This window comes from Pleurodeles waltl, chromosome 6, assembly GCF_031143425.1.
Source record: "Pleurodeles waltl isolate 20211129_DDA chromosome 6, aPleWal1.hap1.20221129, whole genome shotgun sequence".
NCBI lineage: Eukaryota > Metazoa > Chordata > Amphibia > Caudata > Salamandridae > Pleurodeles > Pleurodeles waltl.
Window position 1 is genome coordinate 1,678,162,311 of NC_090445.1, and position 23,921 is coordinate 1,678,186,231.

The following is a 23,921-nucleotide window of genomic DNA, read 5'->3' on the forward strand; positions in this document are numbered from 1 at the left end:
CTATTCTGGCATACAAAATTTCGTAAACATTGTAGGTTACGGTGGTCTGTCCTCACCTCAAATGGTTCCTTGGAACCCATCAGAAACTGTCTCCACTCAAGGCAGGCTGTTTTCAGAGCCAATAATTCCCTTTCCAGTACAGAATAGTGTTGTTCAGCTGTGGAAAGGATATGAGACAAGTAGAAAACAGGATGTTCAAGACCATCATCCTCTTGTCGTTGGAGTAAGACAGCTCCGATGGCTCTCTCAGAAGCATCAGTTACGACTATAAATTGTTTGGTGGTATCTGGATGTCTCAAGATGGGGGCTTGGGTGAAGACTCTCTTTAATTCTTGAAAGGCTGCTTCAGCCGCCTCAGTCCAGACAAACCCTTTCTTTAAATTTTCCTTTTTTAAGGTGTGAGTTATGTGGCTAGTCAGTCTGGCAAAGTCTAGAATGAATTGTCGATAGAAGTTTGCTAACCCTAGGAAACATTGTGTTTCTTTTATGGAAGAAGGAGAAGGCCACTCTAGGATAGCTTGTACCTTTTCTTGATCCATAGCTATGCCGGTGGGACTTAAATGATAGCCCAGATATTTGACTTCCGTCATGTCGAACTCACATTTTTCTGGTTTGCAAAATAGTTGATGAGCACGAAGTCTTTGAAGAACTTGTTTCACATGGGAAAAATGGAGTTCAGGATTTCTAGAATAAATAAGAATATCATCTAGGTAGATCACGACTGTCTGATTCAGAAGGTCTGAAAACACTGAGTCCATAAATCTCTGGAAGATTGCGGGGGCGTTAGTGAGACCAAACGGCATAACCCTATATTCAAAATGGCCAAATGGAGTCCTGAAAGCTGTCTTCCATTCGTCGCCTTCTTTTATGCGTAAAAGGTGGTAAGCTCCTCGTAAATCTAATTTAGTAAAACGTTGAGCCCCTCTGATAGCTTCTAGTATGTCCCTGATGAGAGGCAAAGGATAACGATCTTTAATTGTTATTTTATTCAGACCTCGAAAATCCAGGCAAGGACGAAGATCCTTTGTCTTCTTGGGCACAAAAAAGAGAGGAGCCCCAGCCGGAGACGACGATGGAACAATAAGACCACTCTGTATATTTTCGTCCAGATACTCTTTTAGAACTTCCCTTTCGGGTTCCGTGAGAGAGTACATCCTCCCAAAAGGAACAATTGTGCCGGGTTCCAATGGAATAGCACAATCATATTCTCGATGTGGAGGTAGCACAGGTTTCGACGGTTTTTGGAAAACATCCTGAAACTCCAAATAGTGGTCTGGGACCCCTTGGACCGTATTAATGGACATACCAGTGGCACCTTCAGTATCTAAGGATCTTTTCGGAGACCAATACTTGTCGGAAGTAAAACAGTTCTCATGACAAAATTGCGAAGACAAAGAAACTGTCCGGGTTACCCAATTTATATACGGGTTATGTCTGATGAACCACGGAATTCCAAGAATGATGGTATGGTTTGGGGACGTGATAAGATCGAAGGAAATGTTTTCTTGATGGTTTCCCACCTGTAGACTTAACATCAGGGTAGTGGTGTCTACAGGACCCGAGGATATCAAGGATCCATCCACGGTGTGTACCTGTTTGGGTACTTCTTTTGCTTGTGTAGGAACTTGGTGAGCAGCAGCCCACGTCTTGTCCATGTATATACCACTAGCACCACAATCTAGTAATGACATAGTCTTTTCTTGACGACCGTCAGGAAGTTGTAACAGGACAGGAAAAATGAACAAGGCGGTTGTATTGTCATTAAAGGAGCTGATGGAAGGTATAGCTGTAGATCCCGTCCCCTCCCTTCTTACAGAGGACGGGAGGTGGCGTTTCCCGAAGGCCTGGGCGGACGTACAGGACAGGTACGAAGCATGTGACCAGCAGAACCACAGTACAGGCACAACCCTCTCTTGCGTCTGTCTTCTCGTTCACTAGCAGAGAGCGGACCTCGGGTAGTATCCACCTGCATGGGTTCCCCTTCGATGTCTCTAGCAGGAGTGCGAGGTTCCTCGGAACGCTGCAGGCAAGCTCGTGAGCTACTTGCCTGGGAAAACCCTCTACTCCTTTTCTTTTCCGATCTCCGTTCCTGAAGACGATATTCGATGGACAGTGCTTGATCCATCAGGCCACGAAGCTCTTCCGCTCTGGTAGAATGTACTAGTTCATCCTTTATTTCTTCTTTGAGTCCTCTACGAAATAAAGTTACCAGAGTACGTTCCACCCAAGTGGTCTCTGCCGCCAGCTGACGAAAACGGGTTATATATTGCAGGACGTCTTGCGAGCCTTGTTGGATGTCACATAGGGCTTCTTCAGCAGAGGCTTCCAATCCAGGACGGCTAAACATCTGTTTGAAGCGACTCACAAAGGTGGAATAGTCCGACAATACAGGGTCGTTGGAGGACACCATCGGGGTTGCCCAGGCCAAGGCTGGACCCGATAAGGCACTGATAAGATAACCCACCTTGGTCCTGTCGTGGGAGAATTGGGTAGGTCGGAAGGCGAAGTACACTGTTAATGCATCCAGGAACTTGCGAAGCTTGGTTGGTTCACCAGAGAAACAAGGGGTGGAAGCGGAGATAGTTGGAACATCACTGGTGCGGAGAGCCAAAAGCCTGTCGTAACGCAGCATTTTCATTGCGTAGTTGTTGCAATTCCTGAGCTTGTTGCTGAATCGTGGTCAAAAGAGATTGTTCCGGATCTGCAGCAGCCGCCACTGAGTCATCCATGGTGTTTGAGGACGTCGGAATGGTTGGGCGCTGCAATCTGTCACGACTCACGTGCTGCTTGCGCCTGGAATTTGCAGATCTGGTGGCGTGGATCTTCAATGTTCGACTTTGGCCCAGAAAGGGGCGACTCTTTCTGGTAGCCACGGTGCTGTAGGCAATGGAGACGCCAAGAACAGACCGTGCCCTTCAGAAAATAGCGCCAGAGGGAAAAAACCCCTTAGAAAAAGGGGAAAAACCTCCAAACAGGAAGATTCCTGGAAAAAAAACAAGAACAAACAAACAGGAATCCAAAAGGAGCAAAAGTCAGGAAACACAGAATGCTGAAATCCAGAACCAAAAGGGGAGGAAATCAGGAGCGAAGACACTAACTGAGCAGAAAGTGTTGCAGCGCAAGGAAATGAAGAAAACACAGCCCTTATATACCAAAAGACAGGAAGTGACCCACAGGAAGTAAAAGGACACCATATTAGACAGGGAGAAGTACATAGAACAAAACAGAATAGAAACCATAGAGAATAGGGAACAATGAATGCTGGGAAGAGAAAGGTAACCTGGGAAGGGAAGAAGACATAAAAAAAGTACAACAAAAAGACCCCAGAAAGAAGAAAAGAAAGAGGACAAGAAAGAAGAAAGAAGAACAGGTAAGGGGGGTCAGGAGACCCCAGCAAGGCGGTGGAAAACGACAGAGCGAGGCCCCATGCAATGCCTGGGGCCTCGAAAAGTGCATGAAAGGCTGGGGGCGCGCCGCGTTTTAGAAACGTGCTGTGCGGCCCCAGCCGAACGCCCGGCTTGTGCCGAACATTCGGCTCGCGCCGCACCACGCGGCGCGACACTACCCTTTCAAAGGGAACCCCAACCACAGACAGTGGAATAAGGGGTGCCTTTGGGGTGCCACCTGTCTTGCCACTGGCTTGACAGGTTTCACAGGACTTACAAAATCCCTTTGTGTCCTCTGACATTCTAGGCCAATGAAACAAGGGAACAAGCCTGTCCCAAGTTTTCATTTGCCCCAAATGTCCAGCTAAGGGAATGTCGTGGGCTAGAGTTAGGAGGAACTTTCTGTACTCCTGAGGAATCACCAATCTCCTGGCAGCTCCAGGTTTTGGATCCCTTGCTTCAGTATACAAGAGGTTGTCCTCCCAGTAAACTCTGTGAGAGTCACTGACATCCCCATTTGCTTGTTTGACAGCTTACTGCCTTAGACCCTCTAGTGTGGGACAGGTATGCTGTGCCACACTCAGCTCCTCCCTGGCAGGCCCCCCTTCACCCAAAAGCTCAGCAGTGTCTGCTTCCAGCTCCTCTGGTGTAGGTTCTGCACAGGGTGGAAATTCTTCTTCCTCAGAAGAAGAATCCACTGTAGAGGGAGGGATAGTAGGTAGTGTTTTACCTTTACTAACCCTAGCTTTAGGGAGCACTTGGTCCATTCTTCCAGGATCCAAGTCACCCTGTCCTTTTTGCTTTTTGGCCTGAGCCCTGGTCAAAGCAAAAATATGCCCTGGAATGCCCAGCATTGATGCATGAGCCTCCAACTCCACTTCTGCCCAAGCTGATGTCTCTAAATCATTCCCTAATAGACAGTCTACAGGTAAATCTGAGGCAACCACAACTTTCTTTGGGCCGGTAACCCCCCCCCCCAGTTGAGATTCACAACAGCCATGGGGTGGCTAAGGGTGTTGTTATGAGCATCGGTTACTTAGTACTGGTGACCAAGTAGGTGTTGTTCAGGGTGGACCAGTTTCTCTATTACCATTGTAACACTGGCACCTGTGTCCCTGTAGGCCTAAACCTCAACACCATTTATTAGGGGTAGTTGCTTGTACTTATCCATGTTAAGGGGACAAGCAACCAAGGTGGCTAAATCAATAGCCCCCTCAGAGATTAACACAGCCTCTGTGGTCTCCCTAATCAGACCAACCCCAACCCCAACCCCAACTAAATTACCAAAGGTGTGCCCAGCTACTCCCTTGGACTGGCTATTAGTAGGTTTGCTCCCACCACCACTGCTATTACTAGGGGAACTAGGTGTAGCAGCAGGGGTTGTAGTGGTAGGAGGCTTGGTGCTTTTCTTTGGACAACTGGGATCTGTTGTCCAATGGCCTTTTATTTTATATAAATAGCACCATGGTTTCTTTTCTTTGTTTTGATTTGAAGAGGATTTGGGCCCACCACCCCCACCAGAGTATTTTTGTGGGCCTGATGAAGACTCATTTTTAGATTTGTCCCCACCCTTGTCAGAAGACTTACCATCCTTCTTCTTGCCATCTTTGTCACCCCCTGTATGAACTTTTCTGTTCACCCTTGTTCTGACCCATTTGTCTGCCTTCTTTCCCAATTCTTGGGGAGAGGCCAGATCAGAGTCCACCAGGTACTGGTGCAACAAATCAGACACACACTTATTAAGAATGTGCTCTCTCAGGATTAAGTTAGACAGGCTTTCAGAATCAGTAACTTTACTGCCATGTAACCACCCCTACAAGGCCTTCACTGAATGGTCAACAAAGTCTACCCAGTCTTGTGAAGACTCCTTTTTGGTCTCTCTGAACTTGATCTTGTACTGTTCAGTGGTTAAGCCATAACCATCAAGGAGTGCATTCTTAAGAACTGTAAAATTATTGGCATCACTTTCTTTCACAGTAAGGAGCCTATCCCTACCCTTTCCACTAAATGATAGCCATAGGATAGCAGCCCACTGCCTTTGAGGGACATCCTGTACAACACAGGCCCTCTCAAGTGCAGCAAACCACTTGTTAATGTCATCCCCCTCCTTATAAGGGGGAACTATCTTGTGCAGATTCCTAGAATCATGCTCTTTTGCAGGATGACTATTTGGAATACTGCTGCTGCCACCATGGGGTCCAAACCCCAACCTCTGCCTTTCTTTTTCTAAGTCAAATGCTTCCCTGTCGAGATCCAGCTGTTGCTTTTTAAGCTTCAGCCTGGACTCTTCCACTCTCAATCTATTGAGTTCCCTTTCTAACACTCTGTCATCAGGGTGGGTGGGTTGGGCATGCCTTGACACAGAAGAATGGTGTGAATGAACAGAGGGAGACCTGTCCCTAACAGATGGCACCCTAACAACCTGGCCTAAGGGAGTAATCTCTATACTGTGATGAGAACTCACATAAGTACCAGCCCTGCTAGGTGGCCTGCTAACGGGCAGGTTGGAAAGATTCCCTCCCAAATCTTTTGCTAGGAGTGCCCCAGAATCAGAATGGGAACCATCAGCTAATTTATCACCAGAAGTGCCACCTAAGGTCTTATCTTGTTCAATGAGCATATTAACTAACAGTTGTCTTGAGGGATTCTTCCCTACCCCTAAACCTCTATCTACACAGAGACTCCTTGCTTCCTTCCAGCTAACGTTGTCATAAGTTGTGCTGGCCAGATCAAGAGTTTGGCCTGTACCAGACATGATAGAAAAGGATTAAGGGACAGAAAAAGAAAGAAAAAGTTTTCAGTACTTTTTAAGGAACAGAAAAAAAAACTTTTACAACTTTTTAGAAAGTTTAGAGGTACTTTTCAGCACTCAGCAAAGAAGTGAGAGAAGAAAAGCAAAACTTTTTTGGTTATGTGTACATACACTGAACTTGTTTTGTATAGTTTTCTCTTATGAAAAGTACAATGACAAAAGTGGTAAGTAGTTGCAAAGTACTTATCCCACAGCTGCACAACCAACGTAGGAGGCTGGACTGGCTTGTAGTGAGTACCAACGGGTACTTACACCTTGCACCAGGCCCGGGTATCCCTTATTAGTGTATAGGGTGTCTAGCAGCTTAGGCTGATGGATAATGGTAGCTTAGCAGAGCAGTTTAGGCTGAACTAGGAGACGAGTGAAGCTCCTACAGTACCACTAGTGTCACTTGCACAATATCATAAGAAAACACAATACACAGATATACTAAAAAATAAAGGTACTTTATTTTTATGACAATATGCCAAAGTATCTCAGTGAGTACCCTCAGTATGAGGATAGCAAATATACACAAGATATATGTACACAATACCAAAAATATGCAGTATAGTATTAGAAAACAGTGCAAACAATGTATAGTTACAATAGGATGCAATGGGGGCACATAGGGATGGGGCAACACAAACCATATACTCCAAAAGTGGAATGCGAACCACGAATGGACCCCAAACCTATGTGACCTTGTAGAGGGTCGCTGGGACTGTAAGAAAACAGTGAGGGTTAGAAAAATAGCCCACTCCAAGACCCTGAAAAGTGAGTGCAAAGTGCACTAAAGTTCCCCAAAGAGCACAGAAGTCGTGATAGGGGAATTCTGCAGGAAAGACCAACACCAGGAATGCAACAACGATGGATTTCCAGATGAGCGTACCTGTGGAACAAGGGGACCATGTCCAAAAGTCACGATCAAGTCGAGAGTGGGCAGATGCCCAGGAAATGCCAGCTGTGGTTGCAAAGAAGCTGCTACTAGGCAGTAGAAGCTGAGGATTCTGCAAGAACGACAAGGGCTAGAAACTTCCCCTTTGGAGGATGGATGTCCCACGTCCTAAAGAGTCGTGCAGAAGTGTTTTCCTGAAGAAAGACCATAAACAAGCCTTGCTAGCTGCAAAGCGTGCAGTTAGGGTTTTTGGATGCTGCTGTGGCCCAGGAGGGACCAGGATGTCACCAATTGCGTGAGGGGACAGAGGGGGCGTCCAGCAAGACAAGGAGTCCTCTCAGAAGCAAGCAGCACCCGAGAAGTGCCAGAACAGGCACTACGAAGTGGAGTAAAATGGTGCTCACCCGAAGTTGCACAAGAGAGTCCCACGCCGCCGGAAGACAACTCAGGAGGTCGTGCAATGCAGGTTAGAGTGCTGTGGACCCAGGCTTGGCTGTGCACAAAGGAAATCCTGGAAAAGTGCACAGGAGCCGGAGCAGTTGCAAAAGATGCGGTTCCCAGCAATGCAGTCTGGCGTGGGGAGGCAAGGACTTACCTCCACCAAACTTGGACTGAAGAGTCACTGGACTGTGGGAGTCACTTGGACAGAGTTGCTGGATTCAAGGGACCTCGCTCGTTGTGCTGAGAGGAGACCCAGGGGACCAGCGATGCAGTTCTTTGGTGCCTGCGGTTGCAGGGGGACGATTCTGTCGACCCACGGGAGATTTCTTCGGAGCTTCTAGTGCAGAGAGGAGGCAGACTACCCCCACAGCATGCACCACCAGGAAAACAGTCGAGAAGGCGGCAGGATCGGCGTTACAGTGTCGCAGTAGTCATCTTTGCTACTTTGTTGCAGTTTTGCAGGCTTCCAGCGCGGTCAGCAGTCGATTCCTTGGCAGAAGGTGAAGAGAGATGCAGAGGAACTCTGATGAGCTCTTGCATTCGTTATCTAAGGAATTCCCCAAAGCAGAGACCCTAAATAGCCAGAAAAGAGGGTTTGACTACTTAGGAGAGAGGATAGGCTAGCAACACCTGAAGGAGCCTATCAGAAGGAGTCTCTGATGTCACCTGCTGGCCCTGGCCACTCAGAGCAGTCCAGTGTGCCAGCAGCACCTCTGTTTCCAAGATGGCAGAGGTCTGGAGCACACTGGAGTAGCTCTGGGCACCTCCCAGTGGAGGTGCAGGTCAGGGGAGTGGTCACTCCCCTTTCCTTTGTCCAGTTTCGCGCCAGAGCAGGGCTGAGGGGTCCCTGAACCGGTGTAGACTGGCTTATGCAGAAATGGGCACCATCTGTGCCCATGAAAGCATTTCCAGAGGCTGGGGAGGCTAATCCTCCCCTGCCTTAACACCTTTTTCCAAAGGGAGAGGGTGTAACACCCTCTCTCTGAGGAAGTCCTTTGTTCTGCCTTCCTGGGCCAAGCCTGGCTGGACCCCAGGAGGGCAGAAACCTGTCTGAGGGGTTGGCAGCAGCAGCAGCTGCAGTGAAACCCTTGAAAAGGCAGTTTGGCAGTACCCGGGTCTGTGCTAGAGACCCGTGGGATCATGGGATTGTACAAACAATGCCAGGATGGCATAGAGGGGGCAATTCCATGATCTTAGACATGTTACATGGCCATATTCGGAGTTACCATTGTGAAGCTATACATAGGTATTGACCTATGTATAGTGCACGCGTGTAATGGTGTCCCCGCACTCACAAAGTCCGGGGAATTTGCCCTGAACCATGTGGGAGCACCTTGGCTAGTGCCAGGGTGCCCACACACTAAGTAACTTAGCACCCAACCTTTACTAAGTAAAGGTTAGACATATGGGTGACTTATAAGTTACTTAAGTGCAGTGAAAATGGCTGTGAAATAATGTGTGCATTATTTCACTCAGGCTGCAGTGGCAGGCCTGTGTAGGAATTGTCAGAGCTCCCTATGGGCGGCAAAAGAAATGCTGCAGCCCATAGGGATCTCCTGGAACCCCAATACCCTGGGTACCTCAGTACCATATACTAGGGAATTATAAGGGTGTTCCAGTATGCCAATGTGAATTGGTGAAATTGGTCACTAGCCTGTTAGTGACAATTTGGAAAGAAATGAGAGAGCATAACCACTGAGGTTCTGAATAGCAGAGCCTCAGTGAGACAGTTAGTCATAACACAGGTAACACATACAGGGCACACTTATGAGCACTGGGGCCCTGGCTGGCAGGGTCCCAGTGACACATACAACTAAAACAACATATATACAGTGAAAAATGGGGGTAAAATGCCAGGCAAGATGGTACTTTCCTACACTGAGGTAGTGGATGCTGTTCTCCACTGGTTCTGGAGGGGGACTGGTGGCCAGAGTACTTTATCCTGTTAAGGCCTGAGGTAGTGGATGCTGTTCTCCACTGGTTCTGGAGACGGACTGGTGCCCAGAGTGCTTCATCCTGTTAAGGACTGAGGTAGTGGATGCTGTTCTCCACTGGTTCTGGAGGGGGACTGGTGGCCAGAGTGCTTCATCCTGTTAAGAACTGAGGTAGTGGATGCTGTTCTCCACTGGTTCTGGAGGGGGACTGGTGCCCAGAGTGCTTCATCCTGTGAAGGACTGAGGTAGTGGATGCTGTTCTCCACTGGTTCTGGAGGGGGACTGGTGCCCAGAGTGCATCACTCTCCCCGTGACGGTCCCAGTTCCGTCACTGCCCCTGCTGCACATGGGCTAGCGGTGCTTGAGTTGGCGGTGCTTGCCCTGTTCAGCGGTGCTTGCCATGGCGGTCTTTGCCCTGTTCAGCGGTGCTTGCCCTGTTCAGTGGTGCTTGACTTTGCAGTTTCTGACCTGTTCAGCGGTGCTTGCCATGGCGGTCTTTGCCCTGTTCAGCGGTGCTTGACTTTGCTGTCTCTGACCTGTGCAGCAGTGTTTGCCATGGTGGTCCCTCATTGCCCAGCGGGGCTGTCGCAGCCGGGGCCCTCCTGGGCACTGACTCTGGCGGTGGCCTCCTGGCCAATGACGATGGGACTGCCCTCCTGGGCACTGACTCTGGCGGTGGTCTCCTGGCCAGTGACGATGGGACTGCCCTCCTGGGCACTGACTCTGGCGGTGGCCTCCTGGCCACTGACGAAGGGACTGCCCTCCTGGGCACTGACTCTGGCGGTGGCCTCCTGGCCAGTGACGATGGGGCTGCCCTCCTGGGCACTGACTCTGTCGGTAGTCTCCTGGCCAGTGACGATCGAGCTGGCGGTGGCCTCCTGTGCAGCGGGGATGATGGCGGTCTTCTCCGCCGTGCTGCTCCTCCCAGACTTTGGCGCTTTCTTCTGCCCCTTCTCCACCTTGGGAGGAGTCACAGCTGAGTCGACACTCCCCCGGGACCCTTGTGAGCGGCTTTGCCGGCTGGAGTCTTCCCCCTACCCAACTTCTGGTGCTTCACAGGGGGGGGACTGGCAGTGCTTTGGCTCCGTGTCACACTGGCTGCCCTGATGCCCGGTGCACTCCACATACCTCTAACAGGCACCACTAGTACTGGAGATTTTCTGGCTGAGGTACTAGTACGGGACCTATGAATTGGAGGGAGGGGGTGGTGGGAAAGAGTTCAAGGTTGCTCAGGAACAGTTTCTTAGGAACACTGGTACGGGTAGCTGGAGGGGGTCTGGGAGTGGAGGAAGAGGAGGTGTTGTAGGAGGTGTAACTTTTGATGATTTGGGTGCAGGTGCATGTGCTGGAGGCTGTGGTGAGGTGGATGGATGTTGGGTGTGTGTATGCCCGTGTTTGTGTACTTTGGGAGGGGGCATCACAGACACACTGGGAGAGGACACAGGGGACGTGTAAATGGGAGTGGGGGTGGTGAGTGCAGGTGAGCGGGGTGTGGTGGTGGGTGTGCTGGTGCGAGTCCTAGTGCCTGTAGATGTAGTGCATGCAGGTGAGAGTGTAGACGACACTGGGAGGGAGGAGGGAGACGACGAGGAGGGGGACACAGTGGAGGCAGTGGATGTTGCTGTGTCTGTATGTGTGTGATGCTTGTGTGAGTGCCTGTGGGATGTGTGGGGCTTATGTTTGCCTGAGCTTCCCTTGTGTGTTGACGTGTGTGCATGCTGGTCTGATGGTGTGCTTGGGATAGGCTGGGGTACAGGGGATTGGGTCTGGGTGGAGGAAGTTGGAGGGACAATTGCTGCCATCAGTGCTGAGGTCAGAGATTGCAGGGTTCGATGATGGGCAGCCTGACCAGAATGAATGCCCTCCAGGAATGCATTAGTGTGTTGCATCTCCCTTTCTACACCCTGGATGGCATTTACAATGGTAGACTGCCCAACAGTGAGTGACCTGAGGAGGTCAATGGCCTCCTCACTGAGGGCAGCAGAGGTGACAGGGGCAGGGGTTGAGGTGCCTGGGGCGAAGGTGAGTCCCACCCTCCTGGGTGAGCGGGCACGGGCGAAGGCTGAGGGGCTGCTGGGAGGGCGGTGCTTGTAGGGGGGGTGGCGGCTGTACCTATAGAAGTGGGGGGCACAGATTTTGCCACCACCACAAGGGGGCTCCCATCGGAGGACGAGTCCGTGTCGCTGGTTGCTGATCCGGTGACCGCCGTGAAGCTCCCCTCGCTCTCCGTCCCACTGGTGTATTCAGAGTCTGTGGTGTGGCCCTCCATGGCCATGTGGGATGCAGCTCCCTCGTGCTCCATTGCCACTGTACCTCCGCCTGATGATGCTGATGCACAAAAGAATAGGGAGAGCACAAAAAGGTGGGGGGGAACGACAGAAGAAAGACAGGTTGAGTGCATGGCTTACCGCTACCGTTGGCGGACAATACAGACACAGCAGCCCCCTGCACTACGCTGCGCTGTTGGGCTGTACTGATGCAGTTCCTGGGATATGGCCTACATGGCTATGGTGGACATCAGCATACATAGATGACACAGGGGCATGTATACCTGTACTTGGCACTCTACAGAGGTGCGATGGAGTGCCACATGGCCTGCATTACGGAGGGGTCTAGCCTACGGAACTCGCCCTGGCCTAGGGAAACCCATAGCCCTCCTCCCCCACCCAGACACCTCCACTGCGCGCAAAATCATCAGAATGAGAGTGTACTCACCCCCTTGTGTCTGCTGTGATGTGATGCCCTCAAGCGCCCATCCAACTCAGGGTAGGCCACCGCCAGGATCCGGAACATCAGGGGGGTCATGGTGTGACGGGCACCCCTCCCACGTTGGGAGGCCATCCCCAGCTGAGCCTCCGCCCTCTTCTTGCTCCAGCGGCGAATGTCCTCCCATCTTTTCCGGCAGTGGGTGCTCCGTCTCTGGTGGACCCCCAGGCCCGGTCGTCCTTGGTGATGGCACACCAAATATCCTTCTTCTGGTGGGCGCTGACCTACATGACATGTACAGGGGAATAAGAGAAGTCATTACCAACTGCACCGTCGAAGTGAGTGGCCCACATCCCTGCCCTTGCCATGTGGTACATGCATTCACAGTCCCTCATGCACGCAGAACTCTGCCCCCTTCCTTCTTACATCCAGCCCTCTCCACCCAGACATAGCCCATACAACTTGCACCCTATGTACTCACCTGTTGGTCTGGAGGACCGTAGAGTAGCGTGTACTGGGGGAGGACCCCGTTCACGAGCTTCTCCAACTCCTGTGCAGTGAAGGCAGGGCCCCTTTCCCCAAACGCATGAGCCATTGTCTCTTCCAGACCGAGGTCACAGCAGCACTTGCAGTATAGGTCCTGTCCTGTCGAAGATCAGGTATCGAGTGATTGAACAGATAGAAAATGGCAGTCACGTCCGCGATGGTGACGTCCGCGGTGGTGCGTATCATCACCGCCGGCGCACTTCGTCATTGGCTCCTGGGACCCATAGGGTCCAATGTTAACCAATGCAGCATTGCGCAGCGGTCTTCGATCGCCTACCGCGATGGTGTACAACGCCAGCGCAGTTACCTCACATCCCATTGTCCCAGTTTAGAAGTCAGGCAGCCGCCATTTCAGGGGCCCACATGGCTTCATTTTCAACTGCGTCACACATACCTAGGCCTGGACTCTACACACTTACAGACAACTTTTTGGATTATGTTTCGTGTTCTGTGTAGCTGTGGGTACATACCTCTGAGTTGCTTGACTCTGTGGTCGCTGTTGTCCTTCCTAGGCACCGTCAGCTGGGACATGTGAGGAGATGGCGGAATCCTCCGGTGTACCAACCGCTGGTGGACCTGTTGACAATGGAGGAGCGACATTTAATCATCACCTACAGGTTTGACCGTGCTACATTCCAGGAACTGTGTACCCAGTTGGAGCCTGACCTGATGTCAGCAATCCGCCATCCCACAGGAATCCCCCCTCAAGTGCAGGTGCTGTCAGTGCTTCATTTCCTTGCAAGTGGGTCATTTCAAACATCAGTGGCCATGGCATTAGGGATGTCCCAGCCTATGTTTTCCAACGTGTTGTCCAGAGTGTTGTCTGCCCTGCTAAAACACATGAGGAGCTACATCGTTTTCCCTCAGGTGGAGGATTTGGCTACTGTTAAAGGTGACTTCTATGCCCTGGGACATATCCCTAACATCATAGGTGCCATTGATGGGACCCATGTAGCTCTGGTCCCCCCCCCCCCCACAGGAGTGAACAGGTGTACAGGAACCGGAAGAGTTATCATTCGATGAATGTACAGATGATATGTTAGGCAGACCAGTACATCTCCCAGGTAAATGCTATGTTCCCTGGCTCTGTGCATGACGCCTACATCCTGCGGAATAGCAGCATCCCTTATATGATGGGTCAACTCCAGAGGCACCGTGTGTGGCTATTAGGGGACTCTGGTTACCCCAACCTGTCATGGCTACTGACCCTAGTGAGGAATCCCAGGGCAGAGGAACGCTACAATGAGGCCCATGGGGTCCCATGGGGACTAGGAGGGTGAGCGAAACGCACCTTTGGCCTCCTGAAGGCCAGGTTCAGGTGCCTCCATATGACAGGTGGTTCCCTATTCTACTCACCAAGGAAGGTGTGCCAGATCATCATCGCCTGCTGTATGCTTCACAATCTTGCTTTGCGACGCCAGGTGCCTTGTCTGCAGGAGGATGGTCCAGATGATGTTGTTGTGGCAGCTGTGGAGCCTGTGGACAGTGATGAGGAGGAAGCAGAGGAAGAAGACATTGACAACAGGGACTCAGTCATCCAACAATATTTCCAGTGACACACAGGTGAGAACACTTTCTTGCCTACTACAAGTACTTTCACACTTCTACCTTTATCCTGTCTGTCAATTTCAAGCAGTATTTGGTAACTGAGTTGTACATTTCCATTACGGTTTCACAGGTGTTGTTACCAACGTGTGTCATCTGCTTGCATCCTTCATGGACTTGTGATGTGTGACATAGGTATGTTGACATTACATTTGAGAACGGATTTTTTCACTGTCATAGCTAATACACATTTTCTAAATCACAGACTGACTCCAGATTGTTTTGTGCTTCAAGGGTGTTTATTGAAGTGCCAATTATTGGAGGGGGTGGTAAAACGGTGATGGGTGATGGTGGAGGAATGTCCATGGCAGAGTCCAGTCTATTAGTCTCACAGGTGCACTGCCCATATGGGCATAGGAAGTGGAGCTGGGGCAGTTCCAATATGGACAGGGTTACAAAGTGGGACAGTGGGATGACAATCAGGCTGGTCTCATTTCTTGGCAGGGGTCTTGCCATCGTGCTCTGTCCTGTTCCTGGATCTCAGGGACCGCTTGCGGGGTGGTTCTCCGTCTGAAGAGGGTGGGGTGCTGGTGTGGTGGTCCTGTGGTGGGGCGTCCTGTCCACTAACGCCGGCGGAGGTGGTGGGCAGTTCATCGTCCATGCTAGTGTCAGGGGCCCCTTGGAGTGCCACGGTGTCCCTCATGGTGTTCTGTATGTCCTTTAGCACCCCTACGATGGTGCCCAGGGAGGAGCTGATGGTTCTGAGATCCTCCCTGAACCTCAAATACTGTTCCTGCTGCAGGTGCTCGGTCTCCTGAAACTTGGCCAGGACCGTAGCCATCGTCTCCTGGGAGTGGTGGTATGCTCCCATGATGGAGGAGAGGGCCTCGTGGAGAGTGGGTTCCCTTGGCCTGTCTGCCCCCTGTCGCACAGCAGCCCTCCCAGTTCCCCTGTGTTCCTGGGCCTCCGTCCCCTGGACTGTGTGCCCACTACCACTGCCCCCAGGTCCCTGTTGTTGTTGGGGTGGTGGGTTATCCTGGATTCCCTGTAGTGGTGGACACACAGCTGATTGACGTGTCCTGAGGACGGAGGTATGGGCCCGCTGGGTGGGTGCTGTGCTGGTGTTTCCAGAGGGTGGAAGGTCTGTGTTGGGCTGTGCCTGTGTGAGGGGAACCGACTGTCCCGAGGCCCACGATGGTCCGGGCTGGTCATCTGGACCCAGTTGAACAGAGCTGCTGTCAAAACTGTGGGCCTCTTCTGTGGGTGGGGTAGAGATGTCTGGACCCTCCTGTCTGGTGACGTTAGGTAGTGGTCCTGCAGGGGTTTAAAAGCATGATTATTGCATCTGTGTGTGTCATAGTGTGCAATGGGTGGGTGAGCGTGTACCCCAGTGCTAGTATTCCTGTGTGGGGGCTTGTGTGATGATGGTTGGGGGGGTGTTATTGGTATGTGCAGTGGGCATGCTTTAGTGAGGGGTGTCCATGCTTAGTTGTGTCATGCAGGGCTTGATGTTGGGATGGGTGGTTTGTGTTATTAGTACATTAGTGAGGAGTTGGAGTGATAGGGGAGGGGGCGAGGGTGGGGGTGTGTGATAGCATGCAGGTAGGGTGGGGGATATGATAGTTAAGATTTGACTTACCAGTGTCCATTCCTCCACCGACTCCTCCGAGGCCCTCAGGATGCATAATGGTCAAGACATGCTCCTCCCATGTTGTTACTTGTGGGGGAGGAGGTGGGGGTCCGCCGTACCGCGATATTGTGCCTGGAGACCACGGAACGCACCTTCCCCCGTGGGTCGTTCCACCTCTTCCTGATGTCCTCCCGATTTCTTGGGTGCTGTCCCACTGCGTTGACCCTGTCGACTATTCTTCGCCATAGCTCCATCTTCCTAGCTATGGAGGTGTGCTGCAGCTGTGCTCCAAATTGCTGTGGCTCTACCCGTACGATTTCCTCCACCATTACCCTGAGCTCCTCTTTGGAGAACCTGGGGTGTCTTTGCCGTGCCATGGGGTGGTGTAGGTAATGTGTGGGGTGGTGTATGTGGTGATGAGTGTGGTGATGTGTAGTGGTGTGTGGTGTTTTGTGCATGGATGTTGTGTGGGTGATGGTGTTGTGTGCCTCTGTGTGGTGGGGTTGTCTATGCTGTGCTCTCTCTCTCGCCTTCATCAATAATTTTTGGTCGTAGGGGTTTGTGGGTGATGTGGGTGTGTGTTTTATATTGTATTGGGTGTGTGGGAGTGGTGTTTGTATGTGTATCAGGTGTGTGTAATTCAAATTGGCCAATGTGGTGGTGTTTTGGAGATGTGTGTGTGTTTTGAGCGCGGCGGTGTGTACCGCTAATGGAATACCGTGGTTGAAAGACCGCCGCGTGGATTCGTGGGTCGTGATAGCATGGGCGTGTTTCTGTTGGCGTGCGGTGGAGGATTTGTTTTCGCCAGTTTATCACTGTCCTTTGGTGTGGCGGACTTGTGTGGGTGTCTGAATTTCGGCGGATTCCGAGATGTGGGTCATAATAGCTGTGGCGGATTTCCGCAGTCGCGGCGGTGTATTGGCGGTCTTCTGCATGGCGGTAAGCGGCTTTTACCGACAATGTTGTAATGACCCCCTATATACTTCCAAAGCAGAATATATGCTATATAGACTTAAGGCTCACAATTATGAACAAGGAGAAAAAGCAGGCCGTTTACTAGCGGCACGATTAAAACAGCAAGAAGCTATGACAGCTATATATAACCCTGAGGGTAAACTAATAACTGAGACTCAAGCAATAGCTAATATGTTTGCAGATTATTATACCAAGTTATATAGTTCAGAAGTTGATGATGACCTCCTCAAAGAACAGGAATTCTTTGATAAAATAACACTCCCCTGTCTCAATGAACAGGACCGGCTCATACTGACTTGCGAAAAAACAAAGGATGAAATTGCGCAAGCAATCTCCAGTCTCCCATACAATAAAGCACCAGGAGAAGATGGTTTTCCTGGGGAATTTTACCGTTGGGTAAATCCAGAAGAAATAGATGCCCTTTATGAGGTTTATAAAGAAGCAGAGGAAACTGGTAGTCTCTCCTCACTCTCAAATAAAGCTATCATAACTGTCCTTCCCAAACCTGATAAAGATCCATTATACTGCAGTAACTATCGTCCGATTTCTCTTCTTAATACAGATTCAAAGCTATTAGCCACCATTCTTGCCAAAAGACTCAAACAAGTTATCTCTAAACTCATACATAATTCTCAAGTTGGATTCATGCCAGGCAGAAACTCTCGTAGCCATCTCCGCACTTTGGCTCACATACTTTGGTTTTCCAAGGATGCTGGAGAAGACAGAGTAGCATTATTCTTAGATGCCGAGAAGGCCTTTGACCGCATTGAATGGAGCTATATGTTCCGTACATTGCATAGGTTGGGATTAGGTGATGATTTTATCTCTAAGGTTAAATGGTTATACAAGACACCATCTGCACAAGTGAATTGTGGGGGTTTCCTTTCAAAAACCTTTTTAGTGCAAAGAGGTAACCGCCAGGGTTGCCCTTTATCGCCCCTCTGATTTCTTCTTGCACTTGAACCACTGGCTGCAGCAATAAGACAGTGTTCACAAATAGCAGGCATTCCTACACCAGCAGGCATCTCAAAACTACTTCTATACGCGGAGACATATTACTCACAATTACAGATCTACCTACTTCACTCTCGGCACTCATGTCTACTATTTCTCGCTTCTCAAACATTTCTGGATACAAAGTCAATTGGACGAAGACTGAAGCTCTCCCATTATCCCGGGGCACAACAAAAGCAGCTATCTTAGGCTACAATTTTCAATGGAAAGCGGATCGCCTGAAGTATCTAGGTATTTATATCAACACTGGTTTAGAACGTATGATTCAAGATAACTTAGATCCACTCTTTGCTAAAACGAAGTCAGAATATGAAAAATGGTCCGATCTTAACCTGTCCTTTTGGGGTAGAGTCCAGGTAGTGAAATTGATTATAGTGCCTCGTTTCACATATGTTTTAGGTATGTTACCTTTGACAGTTAAAATATCAATACTGCGAGACATTCACAAAGGTATTAAAACCTTTATTTGGGGATCTCTGAGACCTAGACTCAAAATCTCCAAACTGATTGCTCAGAGGCGATCTGGTGGCCTTAGTTTACCATGCGTTGAACATTACTATACAGCCCTCCATTTATCTCAATTGGCTTATCTTTGGCCAATACAGGATGACCCCCCACTATGGGTTCTTATTGAAAAGCAATCTTTACAGGTATCTTCAGGTTTGCAAATGTTTTATATTCATAAATCGCCTGCTTTACAAAGTTCTAACCCTATTATTCAGTCTATGCTTAAGATTTGGATACACTCCCACAAACTCTTTAAGAGTAATCCGAGGCTACATAATAAGGCTCCCATATGGCATAACGCTGATATTAGAATAGGGAAACAAACAATTTCCTGGGATACATGGGAGAGAGCAGGTATTCTAATGCTGGATCATTTATTCACTTTAGAAGGCGAGCTTAAAACCTTTACGATGCTTCAGATAGAGTTTCAACACCCTAGCTCTCAAAAGGGGAAATACTTACAATTGAAACAAGCTCTACTTAGTAGACTAAGACCATTTCCGTGGATACCTGAGGATTCCCCAGTCGTACAATACTTAAAAACTTGGGGGAAACTGAAAGGAGCGGTCTCTGGATTTTATAATCTCATTGTGCATAAACTACATTCATCACCATTACTAGCTCAACTCCACGTCAAAAGGCAAGGATTACTTAATGTAGCGTATTTCAATTAGGACTGGACGGATGTTGTTATGAACATGGATAAAGGAATCAGAGAGGCAAGAATGAAATTTACTTTTTTCAAAATTCTTCATAATTGGTACTGGTCACCACAAAAACTCAAGGCAGCAGGTTTACTACACCATTCTACCTGTTGGAGGTGTCCTCATGAGGACTGTGATATCCTACACATTTTTCTTTCAATGTCCAGTTTTGACGGAATACTGGTCTTCTATAACTTCCTCTATACACAGAGCTATACATGTGCCCATTCCTTTAACAGAAAAATTTGTTATATTACATGATGTTACTGATCTCCCAAATCTAACAAACCATACAAGACGATTGATTGCTATTGCACTCACTGTAACAAAAATGTGTATATTACGACATTGGAGAACACCACAACGTCCTACACATGATGAATGGCTTATTGAAATGTATAACATGGCATCATATGAAAAGCTGATTTACAGATTGCAAGATAATGTTGGGATTTTCATCCAAATTTGGAAACCCTTTCTAGCTAATACATATTCTATTAATATCCACACGTAAACATTTTCTCATTCTTTGTCTCCTATTTTTATTAAGACATTTTTATTATTGTTTTGAGTCATGCTGTTATTAAGACAATTGACATCTCACCCATTAACACTGTTATTTTAAGTAGGACTTACTGTTCACCAATTCAACACTGTCTTCTAACAACCTATAATATATGGTTTAATAAATATTGCATAATTCTTTCTTTCCAGATCTTCTGTTATAGGTCTACTTCTAAGAGTTAATGCACAGTTGGATGCCTTATAAATAATCTCATATATTGCATTTATTGATATATGTATAATGTTTTTTTGTTTTTTTGTGTGTTTAGAAATCTGAGAAGTTAATATTTCATAATATTTTTCATATATGGCCATAATTTGATGTATTGTTTCTCTATTTAACACAGTTTGTATATTGACATGTACTTCTCAATAAACATATACAAAAAAAAAAAAGTGACGCAACCCAGCTCAAAGCCCATTTTGTATTGGAAAATTGTCTAAAAGTAAGGCAAAGTAGCGCTATATGATACTTTGTGCTACTTTCCGTCAGGACAGCGTGCCATGGGGTGTACTTGGGTGTTCCCATCGAACCACCCACAAAGCACTACCTACTAACATTTGTAGATAGAGTGTATCACTAAAAAAGTACATCGCGTAGTCATAAATAAGGAAAAAGCATTTCTTTCCTCCAAACTTTTCTAACTTTACGTTTGCTTTACTGTGCAGCAAATATACAAAGGGCGAAATTATTAAAGAAAATCTCAGCATAGTATTAGTAGTCTAAAGATGCCCTTCCAGTACAAAACCTATGCTGATCTCACACAGACACCTTTGCAAGGCATCTACATTGTGGACCAGTGCCTTGGAGTACAGCAGCTGTGCCATTCCAAAATAGATATGGTTCTGTCCTCCTCTCTCTCTCTCACTTAATGCAGCACAACATGTTGGGTTCCTGCTTTGCATGAGATATTGGTACCTCTGCCCGTTGATGTCTTGAACCCCCTGTGAAGCACAATAGACTTATGACTTTCATCCAGCTCTCTTCTTCTTCTTTTGAAACAGTTGAGAAGCTACAGGCAGCCAAGTTGTTAAAGTGCATCTATCTTGGGCAATTGTGCTCCGACACAGCAGCAAATGTCGAAACTTTTTTCTGTGTTTTAGCTGCATCACCTTTCATTGGATCGCCATATAAACTCCCCATATAGCACAGTGGATTATTTTATTTATTTATTTATTTATATTTATTTATTTAACTAGTATTTGATAGAGCGCATTTCGACCAGAGGTATCAAAGCGCTGTAAGACGAAATGAGACCATGATGACTACAATCCGTCTAAGTTAAACTCGAAATAACCAGGTTTTCAATTGTTTACGAAAACACTGAAGAGAAGGGATGTTCCTAGTTTTCAAAGGTAGGGCGTTCCATAATTTGCAGCTGCAGAAAAAGCTCGGGCCCCCCATTTCACTTTCTTGGTCCTAGAGACATGAGCTAACTTCAGGTCAGCTGAGCGGAGAGGCCTACCAGGTATATACCACTTAATAAGAGGAATAGGATTACTTTCAAATCACTTATCCTCCTTCTTCAGGGTGAGATCTTGCTGGTTGTACCAGAAAAATAAAACCACTACTGCAATTTTAGCAAGGCAGTTCGTTTTACTGCATGAAAGGTTACACAACACACAGTTGCAACACAATGATACACAGTTGAGTACTAACAATAGAGTTCGTTTATGCTGATTTGCAGTCCATGCCACTGGAGGCATGTGGGCAAAGCCCCCGGCATGCAAACTGCCTGATTGGATGCAATGTGGGGTGTGCTTGGTTTGCAGCCCCTCATCCCTTTTGTGTATGAAGTAGACAAACTCAGCTACCCATGTCAGCATTCTCTCAGTTTTTGGTGCAATTTTTCTGAAGCATTGTAATTTGATGATACTGGCCACTGTCTTTGCAATTGTAACACTCAACCCCAACATCAATGTCTTGTGTAGCTTTTCGGGGTCGCACTCATTGAACCTTTGTCATCACGTGGCAGAGTATTTGCTGAGTCCATCGCCACTGAAGGTCCATTGGCGCCACAGGTAGGTTTTTTGGTGTAAGCAGAAGGTGTTGTTAGTCCATGCTTCCAGGATGCAAGATCATGGTAACGCACAAGCTAGCCAGCATCAAACATCTTCTTGGGGTTCAGATCTTGAGCAGATGTGTGCACCCAGTTGTTCTATTGTGACTTAGCGCAAGAGCTTAAGATTACCCACTGTGAAGATAAGGACCAAATTCACCAACAGCTACAAATGTCACAGGTTTGAAACAAGGTGGCTTTGGTCCTTCCATCCCACCTGTTATGGGGAGACTCTCTCCCTGCACCTCAGGACTCAGATGCATCTGCCACCAGTCACCCCCAAACCTGGCCTGCGAGGCAGCCAGCGAGCCCACCTCCGGGGAGGGTGGCGGTGGTCAATTGATGAAGGACCTTCTTCCGGTCCTGAAGTAAGACTCGATCTGCTCCAGGGTGCGGCCTTTGGTCTCGGGAACACAACAGCCCGTGAAAATGAGGTTCACTGTGCAGACGACGGCAAAGAAAAAGAAAGGCACCTCAAGGCCAAACGCCTCCTGAAACACAAAGCGCAGGAGGCATGAGCAAATGTCTCAAGGCAGGAAGAAGATTCTATCGCATGAGACAAATGTGGCACAAAAGTGAATGCACTTTTATCATTTTATTATTTTCTATAAAGTTTAAATTATTTACCAAAGCCATCCCGTGTTTTTACCTGCACTATATCCTTAACCTGATAGGTGCGGGCGTCGGCCACTGGCCGACGCCCTCACACCCTCCCTGGTGCGGGTCACGACCAGTGGCCGACACCAGGAAGGGTATCAATAAATCCTCGGGTGCGTTGCACCCGAGGATTTTATTTTTTTTTTAAACCCCCCCCCGGGAGACACGGAAGCTTCCGTGTCTCCCCCCGCCCCCCCACCCGCCCCTTCGTGACGTCAGCGCGCCTCGCGGCGCGCTGACGTTGCAAAGGTGTTTTCCCCATCAAAGCAGGAAGCAGCCTTGCGGCCGCTTCCTGCTTTGATGGGGAAAACGGCCTTTCTCACGTTCGGGAAGGCCTCGTAAGAAAGGGGAGTGTCTCCCCTTTCTTACGAGGCCTTCCTGAAAGTGTTTCCTGGCCCCCCGGTCGCAGCTGTGCTGCGATCGGGGGCCAGGAAACACTTTCAGGTTTCCTGGCCCCCCGATCGCAGCACAGCTGCGATCGGGGGGCCAGGAAACACTTTGAAAAGGCCTCGTAAGAAAGGGGAGACTCTCCCCTTTCTTACGAGGCCTTCTCAAACTGTTTCTGGCCCCCGATCGCAGCTGTGCTGCGATCGGGGGCCAGAAACAGTTTGAGAAGGCCTCGTAAGAAAGGGGGAGAGTCTCCCCTTTCTTACGAGGCCTTCTCAAAGTGTTTCCTGGCCCCCGATCGCAGCACAGCTGCGATCGGGGGCCAGGAAACACCACTAGATGCCAGGGATTTCACTTTGGGGGGGCGGCCCCCTCTGAAAACGGGCCGCCCCCCCCCGGGGGCATAATTAATAAAAATAAAAAAAGATAGGTGCCCCCTGGGGGGGGGGGCGCATTCGCGCCCCCCCCCCCCCCAGGGGATTGTTTTTTTTTTTTTTTTTTAAATAATGAAAAAAAAATAAAAAATGACAGGGGGTCGCCCGTCGGCAGGGTGACCCCCTGTGGGGGCAATTTTTTTTTTAGATGTTGTAGGGTTTCCCTGGGGGCCATTTTGGCCCCCAAGGAAACTATACAACAACTAAAAAAAATAGATCTATATATAGATCTATATTTATATATCTATGTAGATAGATATATCTATGTACATGGATATATCTATAGATATATCTATGTACATAGATATATATATATATATAGAGGTAGATCTATATATCCCAAAGAGATTTATAAAGTGTGCTACTCACCTGTGAGGGTCTCAAGGCGCTTGGGGGGGGGCGGGGGGAGGGAAAGGGGCTGGGAGGTTCACTGTTCGAAAAGCCAGGTTTTGAGGCCCTTCCTGAAAAGAAGTAGGTTTTGGGTCTTGCGAAGGTGGGTTGTGAGGGCGTTCCAGGTTTTGGGTGCAAGGTAGGAGAAGGATCTGCCCCCGGTGGTGGTGTGTTTGATGCGGGGGACAGAGGCGAGAGAGAGGTCAGCTGAGCGGACGTTTCGTGTGGGGGTGTGGAAGGTGACTCTCGTTAAGGTAGGCAGGGCCTGTGTTGTGGAGTGATTTGTGTGCGAGGATGAGGATCTTGAAGGTGATCCTTTTGTCAATGGGGAGCCAGTGGAGGGATTTGAGGT

At 48.8% G+C, this 23,921-nt stretch overlaps 1 protein-coding gene across 2 annotated transcripts in view; it reads right to left on the reverse strand.

Annotated features, from left to right (window-relative positions):
- SLC2A6 (solute carrier family 2 member 6) overlaps nucleotides 1-23,921 on the reverse strand; it is a 198,331-nt gene that overhangs the window by 63,685 nt on the left and 110,725 nt on the right. Inside the window, exon 10 of one of the 2 annotated variants that reach the window (XM_069241706.1) lies at nucleotides 18,400-22,192. The exons of the other annotated variant lie outside the window; for it this stretch is intronic. Coding sequence (XP_069097807.1) covers nucleotides 22,037-22,192 — 156 coding nt within the window. The 3' untranslated portion in view covers nucleotides 18,400-22,036. Of the gene's footprint in view, nucleotides 1-18,399; nucleotides 22,193-23,921 lie in introns of those variants that run through there. 2 annotated transcript variants of the gene reach the window in all.